This window comes from Rhineura floridana, chromosome 1, assembly GCF_030035675.1.
Source record: "Rhineura floridana isolate rRhiFlo1 chromosome 1, rRhiFlo1.hap2, whole genome shotgun sequence".
Taxonomy (NCBI): domain Eukaryota; kingdom Metazoa; phylum Chordata; class Lepidosauria; order Squamata; family Rhineuridae; genus Rhineura; species Rhineura floridana.
The window spans coordinates 148,796,992-148,811,593 of record NC_084480.1 but is presented as its reverse complement, the minus strand read 5'-3'; the positions used below and the strand labels follow the sequence as shown (position 1 = coordinate 148,811,593).

The 14,602-nt window shown below is 43.4% G+C and overlaps 1 protein-coding gene across 2 annotated transcripts in view; it reads right to left on the bottom strand.

Moving 5' to 3' along the window:
* Positions 1–1,390: 1,390 nt before the first annotated feature.
* The window catches only part of C1R (complement C1r), a 28,252-nt gene continuing 15,040 nt past the window's right edge, over positions 1,391–14,602 (bottom strand). For both annotated transcript variants that reach the window (XM_061636677.1, XM_061636667.1), the window contains 8 exons: positions 13,642–13,782; positions 12,908–13,104; positions 10,704–10,851; positions 10,496–10,617; positions 8,762–8,840; positions 7,202–7,339; positions 5,077–5,151; positions 1,391–4,010 (listed from right to left, as the gene is read on the bottom strand). In XM_061636677.1, coding sequence (XP_061492661.1) covers positions 3,181–4,010; positions 5,077–5,151; positions 7,202–7,339; positions 8,762–8,840; positions 10,496–10,617; positions 10,704–10,851; positions 12,908–13,104; positions 13,642–13,782 — 1,730 coding nt within the window. In that variant the 3' untranslated portion in view covers positions 1,391–3,180. The remainder of the gene's footprint in view (positions 4,011–5,076; positions 5,152–7,201; positions 7,340–8,761; positions 8,841–10,495; positions 10,618–10,703; positions 10,852–12,907; positions 13,105–13,641; positions 13,783–14,602) is intronic.

The following is a 14,602-nucleotide window of genomic DNA, read 5'->3' as shown; positions in this document are numbered from 1 at the left end:
TTTCTATTGCACAAAGATGGAAAACTGCTCAGGACCTCCACTTACCCTTGTGGTATAAAAATCTATAGAATCTGTCAATGATGGAGAAATTGACTCATGATTTACAGATATCTAGAGGAACCAAGGAACCAAAGCGCTTCTACACAATATGGTGGGCAAAGTGCTCAAGGGTACCATTGTGCATGCGGGTGCCACGTAGGTGAACTTGGCTCTATAAAATGGCAAAATAGCTGGAAAAGTGCTTTTTAAAAATTAAACCCAAGAAATCCAGGATTCTCTTAGTTGCATACGGGATGCTGCATGTGCAAAACAGAGCTGTAGGAACAGCTGCTTAAATAAATGTCAGCCAGGATCCTCAGGAATAATGACTAAGCAGGCTGGATTTTCCCTATCTGGGCTCAGTAAATACTTGGGGAAAATAAACACACAGTATCATGGTCTAAGCCCTTTCTACCAAATGGTAACATTCTTTCCTCTTAAAAAAATAATAATCCCAGATTGCTGCCTCTTAGAAATTCTTTTGGAGAAGCAAGAGCAATCCCAAAACAATGAGTTTAGGGAGCAGCAAAGAGAAAGAGAAGGCATGAACCAATGGGAGATTCCAAAGAGGAGGAGCAGGAGAAAAATGGAAAGGTCATCATGAGGATCTCAAGGCAGACAGATGTTTAAGGCAATGAAGTTCCTGCACTTCCCATTATCCATTTGTTTTGGGGCTGTTCTGGGGCGTCACAAAGGTTAGAGATCTGATTTTCTTTTTTAAACAGAAAGCTGCAAAAAATACACCCCCTGGTGACATCAAGGACTCTTGGAACATCCCGACTTCTTTTCACCAGGGATAAAGGATTTTTATGTAAACCATTTTTTAAAAAAAATGTAGCTTTTTTGTAGGGGACACGAGGCAGGCCAACCTTGTGGACCAGGGTTCTGCTTAAAGGTGGGAAAGAAATCGATCCAATAATCCAATAATAAAGTAATCAGAAGCAGATACTGTAGTTGGTGAAGTCCACAGTTTTCTAGGGAAATGGTAATTACTGAATGGCCCAGTGAGTCAATAAAGGGTGTCAGGGGAGCTGAAGTCTCCTGGAATTCATGTTTTGCACAGACAGACAATTTGCTCTGAGAGAAGAACTCTTGAAATTATATTTTTAAGCAATCTCTGTATCTATATTTATTTATTTATTGCATTTATATACCACCCCATAGCCGAAGCTCTCTGGGCGGTTTACAATATACAAATTTAAAAACACATTTTAAAAAAGCAATTTAAAAAACATATGCTAAAAATGCCTGGGAGAAGAGGAAAGTCTTGGCTGAGTAATCACAGCTTAAGACAGGAGCACTGAAAGGAACTGTCCCGTCCAGAGCCGGAAGGACGAGGCTGAAGCGTGGGTGCAAGTAAATCTCGTTTTATTAGAGTAATGGATACATCAAAGGCATTGCGCTTCATAGAAAACCCTGCGCTAACTCACTAGAATCCCTAACTACACTCTAGACATGCTCTGCAGCGTGTGAAGGAAGTTGACTCAACAACTCCCCACTGTAAGCGGCAAGCTTAAGAAGGGAACATTTTCGAACGTAATCTCTGACTCCTTCGTAATTCCTGTCTTTGCCCTCTCCATTTCTCGCGGCTGCAGGAGCGAGGGGACAAGGGGCGTGTTTCCAACGGCTCATCGGAAGACACCTGCTCCTGAGCAACAGGCTCAAGATCAGGGGGCTGTGCCACACTGGTATCCTCCTGGGAACTGCTTGGCAAGGAAGGAGCCGGCACTGCCTCTGGAGCTCCCCCAACAAGTCTTCTGCATCAGCTGAGGGCGGCGCGCTCTGTTCTTTGGAGAGTGTGATACCTGTGGGAACGGGCTGGTGTGCAGGCTGACCCCCTCCCGCAAGGTCCTGCTCAGACTCAACAATTCCCAACTCTGCTTCCTCTGGCAGCGGAGGCGCCTGAAACTCATGCCTCCCCCCTCCCTGTCCATTCTGGGTTAGCTGAGGCTCAACAGGAGCAAATGCGAGCTACCAGAACCAAAAGTTAGAGGAAGAAGAGGGTTTGGTTTAGGGCAGCTTTCCCCAACTCGGTGCCCTCCAGATTGTTTGGACTACAGTACCAGCATGACTGGTTTAGGGAAAGAGAGGTCCCTGGGAGTCAAATTGCCCTGACAAGGAACAGTTGACCATCAGTCATCAGCCTCTTCCTGAATTCTTTTGCTGGGTTAGCTGAAGATTTAGAGTAGGACAAGCAAGGTCGTCTAAGCTGTTCATTGTTCCTGGTGCAGCAGGGCAAGGCTGAGGAGGGAAGTGTGACTCTGTAGCACCTTTAAGAGGCAAGCTCGTAATGACTAGCTGTTGTCCTGTTCATTTATTGTAGACAAAAGAGGATCTCTAAAGAAGTCAATAAACTGTGTTACTCCTCTGACATGATGACATTTGATCTAGCTACTGTAGCTGTGCCTATGTAGCTTGATGTGCCAACATTAGTGGGGAATTATTTCCTCCAAGCTGTGAAAAGTTTCAGCTGCTAATTTCTGTGGGTCACTTTCCTGCTACAGGTAGAATAAGCAGGTCAGCCATTTTTTTCCTCATCAGTTGGCAACACTATTGTAAAACCTTCACTGCTGGTGGCAATTACTGTATTTAAGATAAGCCTGAGAACTTGGGTGGGAGAGGATGTTAGATTCACGCTCCTGGACCACTTTCTGGAGAATGGAGTTGCTCCCAAGAATCCTACCCATGGCCATCCCTGGTGAAAGCCATCCTTGCCTGACATAGTTTGATCCACTGACTTGTTCAGTTGTCAAGTTTCTTATTAACCACAAGGAACTAACATTCTTCCTGATGATAGATAGCAGCACAGGGATATAGAATAATTTTTATCTGCCCATTGCAGTAGTTATACAGAAATCTTTTGGATTTGCATGGGTTCAAACATGCCATTATTGGTTTAATTGGTACATACCATAGAATCATAGAATAGTAGGGTTGGAAGGGGCCTACAAGGCCATTGAGTCAACTAAACCTTAGATTGATTAATAGAGAGGATTTTAACTGCTGAGACCGTAAGTTAAGGTCAAATTTCTTGGGGGTGGGGGGTTAGAAAACAAAAGAAGTTATCAATGGAATTTCTTTCAAAAAATGAACAGTAGCTTTCATGAACGAAATCGCAATTTATGTTTACATTCCTATATGTTAATAAGACACTTGCATTGAGGCCCAGTCCTTGCCCACTATGCCCTTGATCCAGTCCAGGTAGTTGATGACTTTGGTGTAAAAGCCGTACCCTTTGCCACAACCAATGCCCCAAGACACAATGCCTGTAACCACCCAGCGCCCATTCTCTGGGTCACGCACAGCAAAAGCCCCCCCACTGTCACCCTGACAAGTATCTTTTCCTTCATGAGGGGAACCTGCACAAAACATGTTGGCGGTGAAGACAGGGTCCTTATCACTGATCTTCTTCCCTTTCAACCACTCTTGACAGTGCGACTGTCTGGCTACCGGGATTGGTGCGTATCTTAGTCTGCTGGCAAGGATGTTCTTCTCTACTCCAAAGCCACTGGCATACCCCATCCATCCTTGAACATAGAAGGTGTCGTTCCCAGGGTCTGGGAGACAAATAGGCAGCATGTCACGGCCAAGGGTCACCGGGTCCTGCAGCTCAATAAGTGCAATGTCCCCATCAAAGTTCTCCTCGTTATCAGGATTATAGTCTGCATGCACAAACAGCCTGCGGACAGGCTGATTGCCCAGCCTGATGATCTCATTCACCTCTGTGTGGCCCAAGAAGACTCGAGCCTTCTCTATCACCTGCTCGGGGCTCTCTGCCTTCTCAGATTCTTCTTGCCCCTTTGGGTACAACGTGTGAGCTGCTGTCAGGATCCAGCGGTCGCCCAGCAATGCCCCACCTCCACGCCCGTAGACAAATGTTTTTGCTTGCCATGGGAAGCTGCCCCGTGGGGCGTCTCTGCCATCAATAATCCGCTGGATCTCTGCAATTGGATTGTCTGGCCTTCCACATACTGCAAGAGAGAAAATGTGGTCAGAAAGGCTGCTGCATCCTGTCTCGCCACTGTCCCCACTTCCCATGCAACACCTTCTTATTTCTTCACAGAATATTTCAGACCCTTCCCCTGTAATCAATTCCCCTCCTCTTTTGCTCTTCTTAACACACCTCACCCAGTACCCAGAGATTCAGGACAGACAGAGGAAGTACTCCTTCACAGAGGGCATACTTAACTGTGGAATTCACTACCATAAGCTGGGTGGCTTTAAGAGATCAGACAAGTTCTTTGAAGATAAGGCTATCAACTGCCATTTTTCATGGTGAATATACACAAACTCCAGGATCAGAGGCAGTTTGCTTCTCACTAATAGTTCTTACTACTAGTGGGAATCATGAGTGGGGAGAGTGCTCTTGTTTTTAGGTCCTGCTTGTGGGCTTCCCAGAGGCATCTGATTGGCCACTGTGAGAACAGAATGCTGGACTAGGTGGGGCTTTGGTCTGATCCAGCAGGGCTCCTCTTCTGTTCTTATCTTTTTCTGTCAATGTGTCAAGTACTGATTTCCTTCACGATCAACTCTATAGGTCCAAGGCCTGCTGTACTCCCTTAGTGTGGGCACCACACTCAACTGCAATACCTGTTCATCTGTCTGCTTTCCATTTCCCTTGTGCCTTTTGCTTCCTATAACTGTCTTCTGAACAGTTGTCTGGCTTGTCCATTCCTCCAGCATCTTTAGTGGTGCCCCTCAACTTTAAGTTATGACCTTAGTTTTGACTTCCCATCTGATGGGACCTAACCTTCAAGACACTAAGGAACTGAATGTCTGACACAAAAATTCCTCACCCCAAGGGCAAATATTCTTTTTAACTAGAGAACCAGGAATTGCTTGAACATCAGATCTTCTGTGTCCAAAGCACATGCTCCACCACAAAGTTACTGTCTCTCTGTTTTTGGACCCTTCTTTTCTTCCTCACCTCTCTTCCTCTTGGGTTGTCTTGTTCTTCTAGTCTGCAGTGTCTGCTTGTATCTTTGCAGGCAATACAGGGAGAGAAAAGGCGGAGGATGGCCTATAGGCTCTGCTTACCTGGCAAGCACACCGGGATGTCCTCGTGGTCATCCTGATCCTTCCAAGACCCCTGAGCCGAGCAGGTATATGTAACTGAGGAAGGGAACAAGAATAATGACATCATAATCTGCAGAAACCTTGTCTGATTAAACACCTGGGTTTTTTCAACTGTGTAAGGGCACATCTACACAGGGCATTTTTGTCCAGAGGTCAAACAGCAAACTAAAAGCTCCTGAGAAGCTTTGTGAACACGCAGATATAATGTGGCATGGGAGAGCCCTCTGTTGATATCAGACATTGGTTTGTGCAGAAAGTAGTAAAGTTTACATTTGGCCGTACTATGTTTTTCCCCCCGCTACGCAGATTTAGTTTTTTGGGACAGGCAGAATGAAAGCCATCTCAGGGCACATGTTGCTTACTGGAATTAAATGCATAAATATTTCAGAGCTGACAGAACTTCAAAGATGTCTGACCAGAAAGCAGACAATCCATGCTCGCATGAAAGGCCCTTGCGATAGTTGTGCCTGAGCTAGCTCTGGGAGCACATCGTCATACTCAAGTGAAACCAAAGTATTGCTCAAATGAGTGATATGAAAGAAGTTCAGTATCAGAGCTTCATTCAGTTTGCACAAATCACCTGAGACAGGAAAATAAAGTGAAACCACCTCATTGTGTACAGCCCCTGTTATCTAGTGGCAGAGATTTCAAAAGGAATGGGAGATGATGTATAGCAGCAGAAAGAAAGAAGGCCATCACTGAGTATCTTTATTTGTTTGTTTAGATAATGTCTATACCACATTGTATTTAAAAAGAAATGTTTGAAATTCTAGCAACTGCTTTCCTTCTGCCGCCATCAATTAGAGCAGTGTTTCCCAAACTGTGGGCTTTGGACCACTAGTGGGCCTCAGCAGCTATATAGCCCACCCCCCAGTCATACAGTAAGTAACCTTTAGGTTAGAAGATGCTAGTAGCAGCAGCTCCAAAAGTAATAATGATTAACTTGAAAGTAGACAGGGAGAGGGCAAGGGATGGAAGATATATAGAAGTACGAAGTGAATCTAAAAGGCACAGGAAGGAGGGATGAAAAAAATGGCACTTTGGGAGTGGAAACAGGGTACAAGTTCAGTGTGAGAGGGAGAGAAGAAATGACAGAAGAAGAAATGCTTTGAGGAAGGAAAATATAAAATAAAAGGTCTTCTCTACTTAGAGGCTCTGGATCAGCAAAATTCTGAATTACTTCTCTATTTAGAGCTTCTGATTCTCTACTTAGAGCCTCTAAACCAGCATTTCTAAAATGGGGAGGCTGAGTGATGATATCTACAGAACCAATGTCTGTACCTAGCTTGAGGAAAACTGAACTATGGAACCCCCATCATAAGGAAATCCCCACAACAAACAAATAGTCATTTTCAAAGAGGGATTAGATATTAATAGAAAATGATGTCAGCAACTGATGGCTGGCTGTGCTCATCTCCACCTCCATTGGTCTCCATTTTGTTACTGGCTTTGCCAGTTTTGTTATGTTGTCTATCTCTATCCTAGGTTTCCCTTTCTCTGATTTTCTTTGCACCTGACAATGCTAGATGTTTGGGGGAGGAGACATATTATTAAACTGTGACTTTCAGAAGAACACCATATATGCTGGCTTCATAAGTAGGAAAGGACAGAACCCATCAGTGCTACTTCTAGACTTCCTCACTATTTCAAGTTAATTAATTAGTAAAATCAATCTGAAAATAATTACAAATTGGATTGGACCCTCCCAACTTACCCAGCTGGAAAGTGACAGGCGGGGAGAGCAGGATACCCAACATGCAATCTGGCCATTGGTTTCTCAAAGGCCTTGGCTGTTACCACGCATGCACTGGCCTCTAAGCACCATGCAACAATTGGGTTTCCAATTGCAGCAAGGAGGTGCCGAAAACAAGAGCATGAAGCAGCAGTTATTGGTATCACTTCCATGCCTGCCATGTGCATTAACTGCGGCTCAGTCTCCTCCCCTTCCTTGTGCCTTTAAGGCAGAATTGCTGCGAAACTTGCTGCGAGACCCCTCATGGAATGGAGGGAAATTCCATTCCAGTGTCTCCGGAATGGAATAGGAATGGGATTGAAGGGGCATCGTTTGTGCTGGGCCAGGACTCACCTCCCCCCTTATTGAGCAGGCGGTAATAGGGTTCATTGCAGCGATACGTTACAACTGACAGGTAGTTGTTAATTCTTGGCTCAGTCCCATAATCAAAGGCCCCATTGTCCAGGATTTTAGGTCCACCACAGTTCACAACTATAAGACAAAAAAGAAAGTTAAAGAGTGAGAAGGAAGGGAATCTCTCTTTCAGGAATCCTTCTGCGATCAGAATTGAACTCCAGCTCTGCCACACACCTTCAAAAACTGTGCTTTCCCTTGCTAGTTCTTCACTCAAAATCATACCCCTTCAGAGATTTTCCAATCCACAGGGGAAAACATACTGGATCCCCATACCTTTTCTCCCACAAGTTTAGTGAGATGATTTTGAGCAAACAAATGGCAGGAGGCAAAAGGATTAAGTAAGCCCCCCTTCTGCCACACAGCTTGCTCTCAAGCACAGCCTCTGAGGCTGCCTTTCACTAAAAAAGTGTGAATGTCATTTGTTTTAAACTGTTTTTAATATTGTATTTTATAGTGTTGTGACCTGCCCTGGGACCTTCTGGTGAAGGGCGGCTAATTAACAACAACATCAGGGTAAAGAGTCAAGAGCAAAGAATCATGCAACTTTTGACTAAGGCACCCTCAAGACTGTTCTATAAGGGGAATGTCAGGTAGTTGGCCCTGTGCAGACTCCAGAGCAGAGGTAGGCAACCTCAGGCCTGGAAGCCAACTGCAGCCCTCCAAGCCTCTCCATCTGGACCTTGGGACTCTCCCCACATCACACTCCCTCCTCAGGCCAAACCCCTCCCCAGCCCTACTTTGCACCCTCCGTGAACATTTTAGCCTGGCTGAAATGTATCCTTGAACTCTGATAATGCCTTTTGTTTGCCTAGATGAAGGACAGAGAGGTGCATGTGAGTGTGTGCAGAAACTATCCTGCTGTACAAAGGTAAAAGTGAAATTTGTTGCCTCCTGCCTACCCTTGGCCTGTGGTCCCCAGAAGGTTGTCCAGAAGGAAATGAAGCCCTCAGGCTGAAAAGGGTAGCCCATTTCCACTCAGAGGAAAACTATGTGCAAAGCAGGAGGTGCAAGTCCCTGAGACCAGGGCCTCAAGGCAGAAGGTCACACAGCTTGTTGTCCCAGCATAGTTCTTATGTCCTTGCCAGGTAAAGCCAGTGGGCTATTTGGATGGGTGGAGCCTCAGGACACATCAGAATCCAGGGGATCCTCAGGAACAGCCCCCTGGCCTGCAGGACACAAATCTGAAGGTTCCCAGCTCTAGTACTGAAATAGCAGGAGTCACAGGTTGAACTAGTGTGGATGACAGACAGTAGATCTTGGGGTCAGGGCCAGCCCTCGATGTTTTGGCATTGAAGCAGAAAATCCAAATGCCACCTGACTCTGCCCATTCCCTCTAGCAAATAAATATCCCAAAAAAACCCAATTTGTTTTTTAAAAAACCACATTGAATCACTGGCAATTTGCCACCCTTGAATTTGTTTTGAAATCTGCTTCATGGAATGGTCATTCTTGCTTAGGACGATGGCAGGTAATAAAAGAGACTGGCTAGCTACTCACTTTCACACTGAGGCATAGGGCGGTGCCAGGTACCATCATCTTGGCAGACGGAGGTGAAGGATGCCAGTTTCTTGTCACCCTGTTCCAAAACAAAGCAGCCGAGCATTGGAAAAGTCCATATACATATCTATGCCCCTTACCTTAGTATCAGGTATCTGTTCTCCCATCCCCAGTCCTGTTGGCTGGGTACCAAACTGGACATGGTGCTAAACGCTGCATTAGGAAACCTGACAGGTTTTTTTAATGGAAAAACCTCCCTCCCTCCCTGTGCTTCTATTAGCCCCAGGAAAAAGCTCCTGTTACTGCCAATGGGAGCTTTTTTCTGAGGCTAACAGCAGTTGTGGTGGGAATTTTCATCAGGACCACAATGGAGGAGCAAAAAGGTTGTTCTCTTTCCGTGCCCTGTGATTGCAGGGAAATAATGCCCCCATACCTGCTACTAATTTTTTAAAAAATGACAGGCTTCCTAATGACACATTTGGCCCCAAACAAGTGTCCTGACTCAGTCCCTAATATTTTGCAAATGGCATCCCTGCTTTCTTAGCAAATTTCTTTTTAAACTTTATTTTTGATATATATAAAAACAAGATTTAAAATAAAATAAAAGTAATTCCAACATATGGAAGATAGCTCCCCACCTAATGTAATTTTTAAAATACATTAAAGACTGTAAAAACAGAGGTAATATCAAAAGAAACAACTTTTAGGTTAACCCATAAAAAACATGGGTTATACAATGGGTTGTATAAAATACATTTTAAAGGAGAAAAAAGTGAAACGAAAGTTTCAGATTTAGCCACAGTCTTGGAGAGCTGCATCTGATGACTCATTTTTTTCCATTGTTACCTGGTCCCACAACGACAAATACCAAAGCAGCTGAAGTTGGATGTCTTTCAGTTTTCCAGTGTTGCCCAAATACTATATGCTCTGCACTGATCAAGGAGACAATTACTCTTAAGGTAGCAAATATTGTATAAAAGAAATAGGAAAGATATTAAAAAGTACTATCTCAGATTAAGGATCTCTGAGTGGTGATTTTTCTTATTTTCAGAAAAAAAGTTAAGTTGCAGATTTCTTAAAAAAAAAAAAAGGTTCTGGAGCTCAAGTCTGCACAAAAGCCACACCCTCTTCCTTGATTACCTTGCTACCCTAGATATTTGGGAAGGAGGGTGATGGGGGCTATGTTTGGAAAGTCACCTTATACATGCTTATAGGTGCTTACCATTGTTACTTTAAATCAACCTTCCCCAACCAGTTGCCCTCCAGAACAACTCCCCTCATCTCCAGTTGTAGTTCAAAACATGTGGAGGGCCTTAGGTTGGGAAAAGCTGCTTTAGATGCTAACAGAGCTAAGTTACAACAGTCAAAACAAGTTCTAGGACAGAGATGTGGGTTAATTTATGCCCTGTTTGTCTGTTATGCTCTGCTTTCGATTTCCCCATTTCTTCATTAGGCGTGTAGTAACTGGCCAAAAATTACACAATCATCACATTTTTTCCTGCCTTTAATCACATCCTCAAGCACGGTTGCCTTTGAGAGAGACTTTTTTTGTTGAATAAAACATTTCTCATGTCCTGACATGTGTTTTAATCTGTTCTTAGGAGAAAGGCTGGGAGATGTAAAGGGGAAGGGAAGCATTTAAGAAGTACAAAAAAAACGAGGCCATCACAAGGTCATCAGAGGAAAAAAGCCTAAAAGACAAAGTCATGAAGAAGCTAGATAAATGAGTCTCACCTCCATCAGCTTATATCCAGTCGTGCAGGTGACAATGAAGTAGTCCTGGTATCGATATATAGGCTGTAAGTCTCTGATGATGGTGAATTCATCATTTGGCACAGGCTGTGGACAAGAGATTCCTGTTGGGAATAAGAAAAGCATGAAGGAAGTGCTGGCAGATGGTTGGGTACCATTTATTTTAGTCTGCTGGATGGGGATGCATTACTTTCTGTGCTGTACCGGATCTTCCACCCACGGCTATATCCAGAATCATCTGTGTGGAAAAGAATATCCACTGAAGAGCCTTTGGTTTCGATGCTTCCTGGAGACACTGTGCCACAGAACTCACCAATCTCTTCTCTCCCAACCTGGATCTAGTGAGAAACAGAGGGTTTGGGAGTGAGGTGCCAGAATTCACATCTTCATAACTTCCCCTCCCCCAGCCCATCCTCAAGTAAGACCAACAGCCCTGTCTGCTTAATCTCTTTGTTACCTCTCAAGAGCCCAGCAAACAGATGTCAACAAAAATATATAGCTTGTGTACCCATTAGTTCCCCCATGACTCTTGTTCAACTCTATCACTCCGATAATTCAAATTGTTGGAGATGTGATGAAAGTAAAGCTTCCTTTCATCTACATATTATAATCCTGGAGAGTTCTGGGGAAATTTGGTCTGAAATGGCTTAAGCAACTAAATTTTATCATGCGTTTTCCTGTGTGTTGAAATAAAGCTTGCTGAGAGCCAGTCAATGGATGTCCACACTTTTGTAGTCTACTCAATTATTGAGTTCATTAATTGGGTATATTCCAAAAGTGTGGACATCCATTGACTGGCTCTCAGCAAGCTTTGTTTCAGCATGCTGTACTTGTTGCCAAAGGTCTGCAAGCCTGGAAACCAAGGACTTTCCCCATTGCCCCCAGAAATCCAAATTTGGATGCCAGCAATTGTGAATTTGGTTTATGAAAAACTGATTGCTTACAGAAAACCAATATTAAAAACATTTGAAATAACCTGGGATCTTTTTCCAGAATACTTTAATAAAACATTTGCCTGCTGGCATGCGTGATTACCTCCTCTATCTGGTGCATGCGTTTGTGTCTCTCTCTCCCTCCCCCCACCCTTAAAAATATGTGCGGGTAGTATCAATTGCACTGTTGCTGTAAGAAGACAAAAAATGTGAATAATCCAGACACTGTAAATGGACTTTTGCTCTAAATTGGGTGACTATTCTGGGATGTGAGCGTGTTATTATGGAAAGATTATTATTCTTGTTGATCTTGATATTCTTTTTATATCTAAACTCAAGTAATTAATCGCAAAACAAAACAAAAACATCCCCCTCAGCAAATTAGTATCAGATACTATTCTTATTCTATTGTCCTCTAAAACCAATGGTCCATCCTAGTTTTGTATCTCTGATTTTCTGGTTATGAAATGAAAGCTCATGAGCCTCACACATAAATGTTCACCACCATGATGATTACAACTTCTAATTATGATTTACTTGCACGTGTGAATGAGCCATCACAGACCCAACTCCACAGCCAGGAACTTTCATATAATATTGTGGTGGGTTTGTCTTGAGATAGCGTTGGGTGTTGGGACCAAACAAAGGAATGTTAATGGTTAAGGATGGGTGGCTAATAGCTCCTTAATGGAGCTAATGGCTACAAGATAGTCGGAGATTCGTATGCAATGTTCTGAATGGAAGTAGCCATCAGCTTCAGAAGGTTACCCTCCCATCCCCAGTTGAGGGGAGGGGCCAATGGAAAAAGCTCTCTGTGTAAGGTAACAATGGACACATTTTGGGGACAGTGAGAATGAGAATCCAGTTTGAGACTGAGAAGCAGACAGAGACTGGTGAGCAATAAGTTGTAGGCTGACAGGCACCTTTGGGGATCCAGGCACCTCTGTGGATCTGATGTGAAGCAGTGGATTTGCTATTTGTACAAGTGTAAAATGTATTTGTAACTACATTTATATCCCAGGGTATAGTCTGAAGGCACATAAGGCCAGCACCCTGCTGAAGCTAAGCAGGGTCAGGTCTGGTCAGTGCCTGGATGGGAGATCGCCTGGGAACCATATGTAAGCTGGCTTGGGTTTCAGTCATGAAAAGAAAGGCGAGGTATAAATGTAATAAATAAATATTTATGAATAAATCCGATCTTTCAAAAACACTGTAAATCTCTAGTGACTCCTCCTTACAAAGGAAGCCCAGGAAAGAAGGTGACAAAGAATATATGGGACAACATTTGGCATATATTTCACAAATATTTCTTAGGAAAATACCAGAGCTTCTTTATTCCACACTGAGAAGTAGACATTTGAAGGACAAGACTACAGACCTCGAACACTTAGAGCATCCCCCTTTCCTAATTTACAGGACAGAGTAGGACAGCTCCAGCCGGGGGTACATTGATCTGCAATACCTTGAGCTGGTCATAAGGACAGTGAACTTGCTGGTGATCATCAATTTCAAAAGGCTCCAAGAACTTGAGAGTGATGAGTAGTCCTGTCTCTACTCGTATGCTATAGTTACACTGCATGTCAGCTGGGTAGGGCTGAGGATATCCAGGGCTTGACAGATACCCAGAGGGCTCTGTGAACAGTTCGTTGCTGCAATCCACTGTAGGGCAAGGAAATAAAAGAAGGTTTAATGAAAGCCAGGTACATGTGGAGCATCCTTTTCTTGTAGGTGGTCCACATGGATTAGAATCCTGACTTCAGTCATAAACATGGATTGAAAGTGTAGGAAAAGCTACCCTTTTATCACTCTTTAACCATCTATATTGTGAATAAAGGGAATTATGAAGGTAGCTAATCCTTACTGTGTCATCTTCAGGATGAAGCCCTTGGCTAAAATAGAAACATTAAGCATTTGCATACCCCTTGCCATGTTCAAAGTACTTCGCATACATTATCACAGCAATCTTTACATACGCTCTGTAGGAAAAACCAGTAAAATTATCCATATATTGTAGGTGTTGGACTGAGGCTGAATGACAGTGGCTTACTTAAGATCACTTTGTGAAATTAGACATGAACTTGTGACCTCCTGGACTGATTGTCCACAGGGCTCATTCTCCATAGGCATTCTGCTGTACCCGCTATCTGTGCTCCTGGCTCTCTGCTTTCTGGGGTGGACATTGACTTGCCCTCTTACCTTGACAGGAGTGTCGGTCACTCTGGAGACGGTAGCCAGGCTGGCAAGAGCAGAAGTAGCCTCCTACATAGTTGTGGCAGAAGTGCTGGCACTGAGGTGGTCCATCTTCAAGGTCATTTCCAAGGGCACACTCATCCAAATCTGGAGACATCCCAAAACCAGAGACAAGAAAGGCTTATACTTGAATATGACTTAAAGGCTTTGTTTTATTTATTGTATTGATATAATTTGTACCTAGCCCTTCAGTAGAAAAATAGACTCAGGGTGGAATTGCGATCACAAAATCCTTGGCACAGTTCCAGGCCCCTCCCCATGGGAGAAGAAATCCAGGCCCCAATGTCCATGATCCAAGATGTGTTACCCATTTATAACTACTAGCCTCTGAGTTCCCCAAAAGTGGGAGATATGGATTCCAAGAAGTCTCACTGCCCCATTGGTAACTGGAATGTTTGCATATTGAAAGCATATGCATTTTTTTTATTTTGTGTGTTACAGAACAGCAAATTGGAAGTGCTGCAAGAGAACTGCCAGTGTGATGCAAGAAATCAGTTAATAAAACAATTATTAACAAAACAATTATTAACAAAACACAGGGGATGTGTTCAGCTGGAGGTGTGTAAACAGCACACTCTAAAGTAAACTGAGCCTTCAATTTTAGGACAGAAAAACTGCCTCAACTATCAAAAGTTTGGGAAACCCAGTTATAAACTGTGCAGCACTCTTCAATATATATTCGTTGCTGTGTGAAGACTGTCATGGCCATACTATTTTTTTATATTTGCATTAATTCAGATCTTATTTATGTGGATAGAAAAGCAAAAACATTCAACATGTTTCACTTTGCCAGGTTTTAAAGTTGAAGAGCAGATCAAATTATTCTACTCTGTTTGTAAATGCAAGTCTAGAAATATTGGCAGAAAGAGTTTTAAGAATATAGACAGCTCAAATCTAAGGTCTTGCA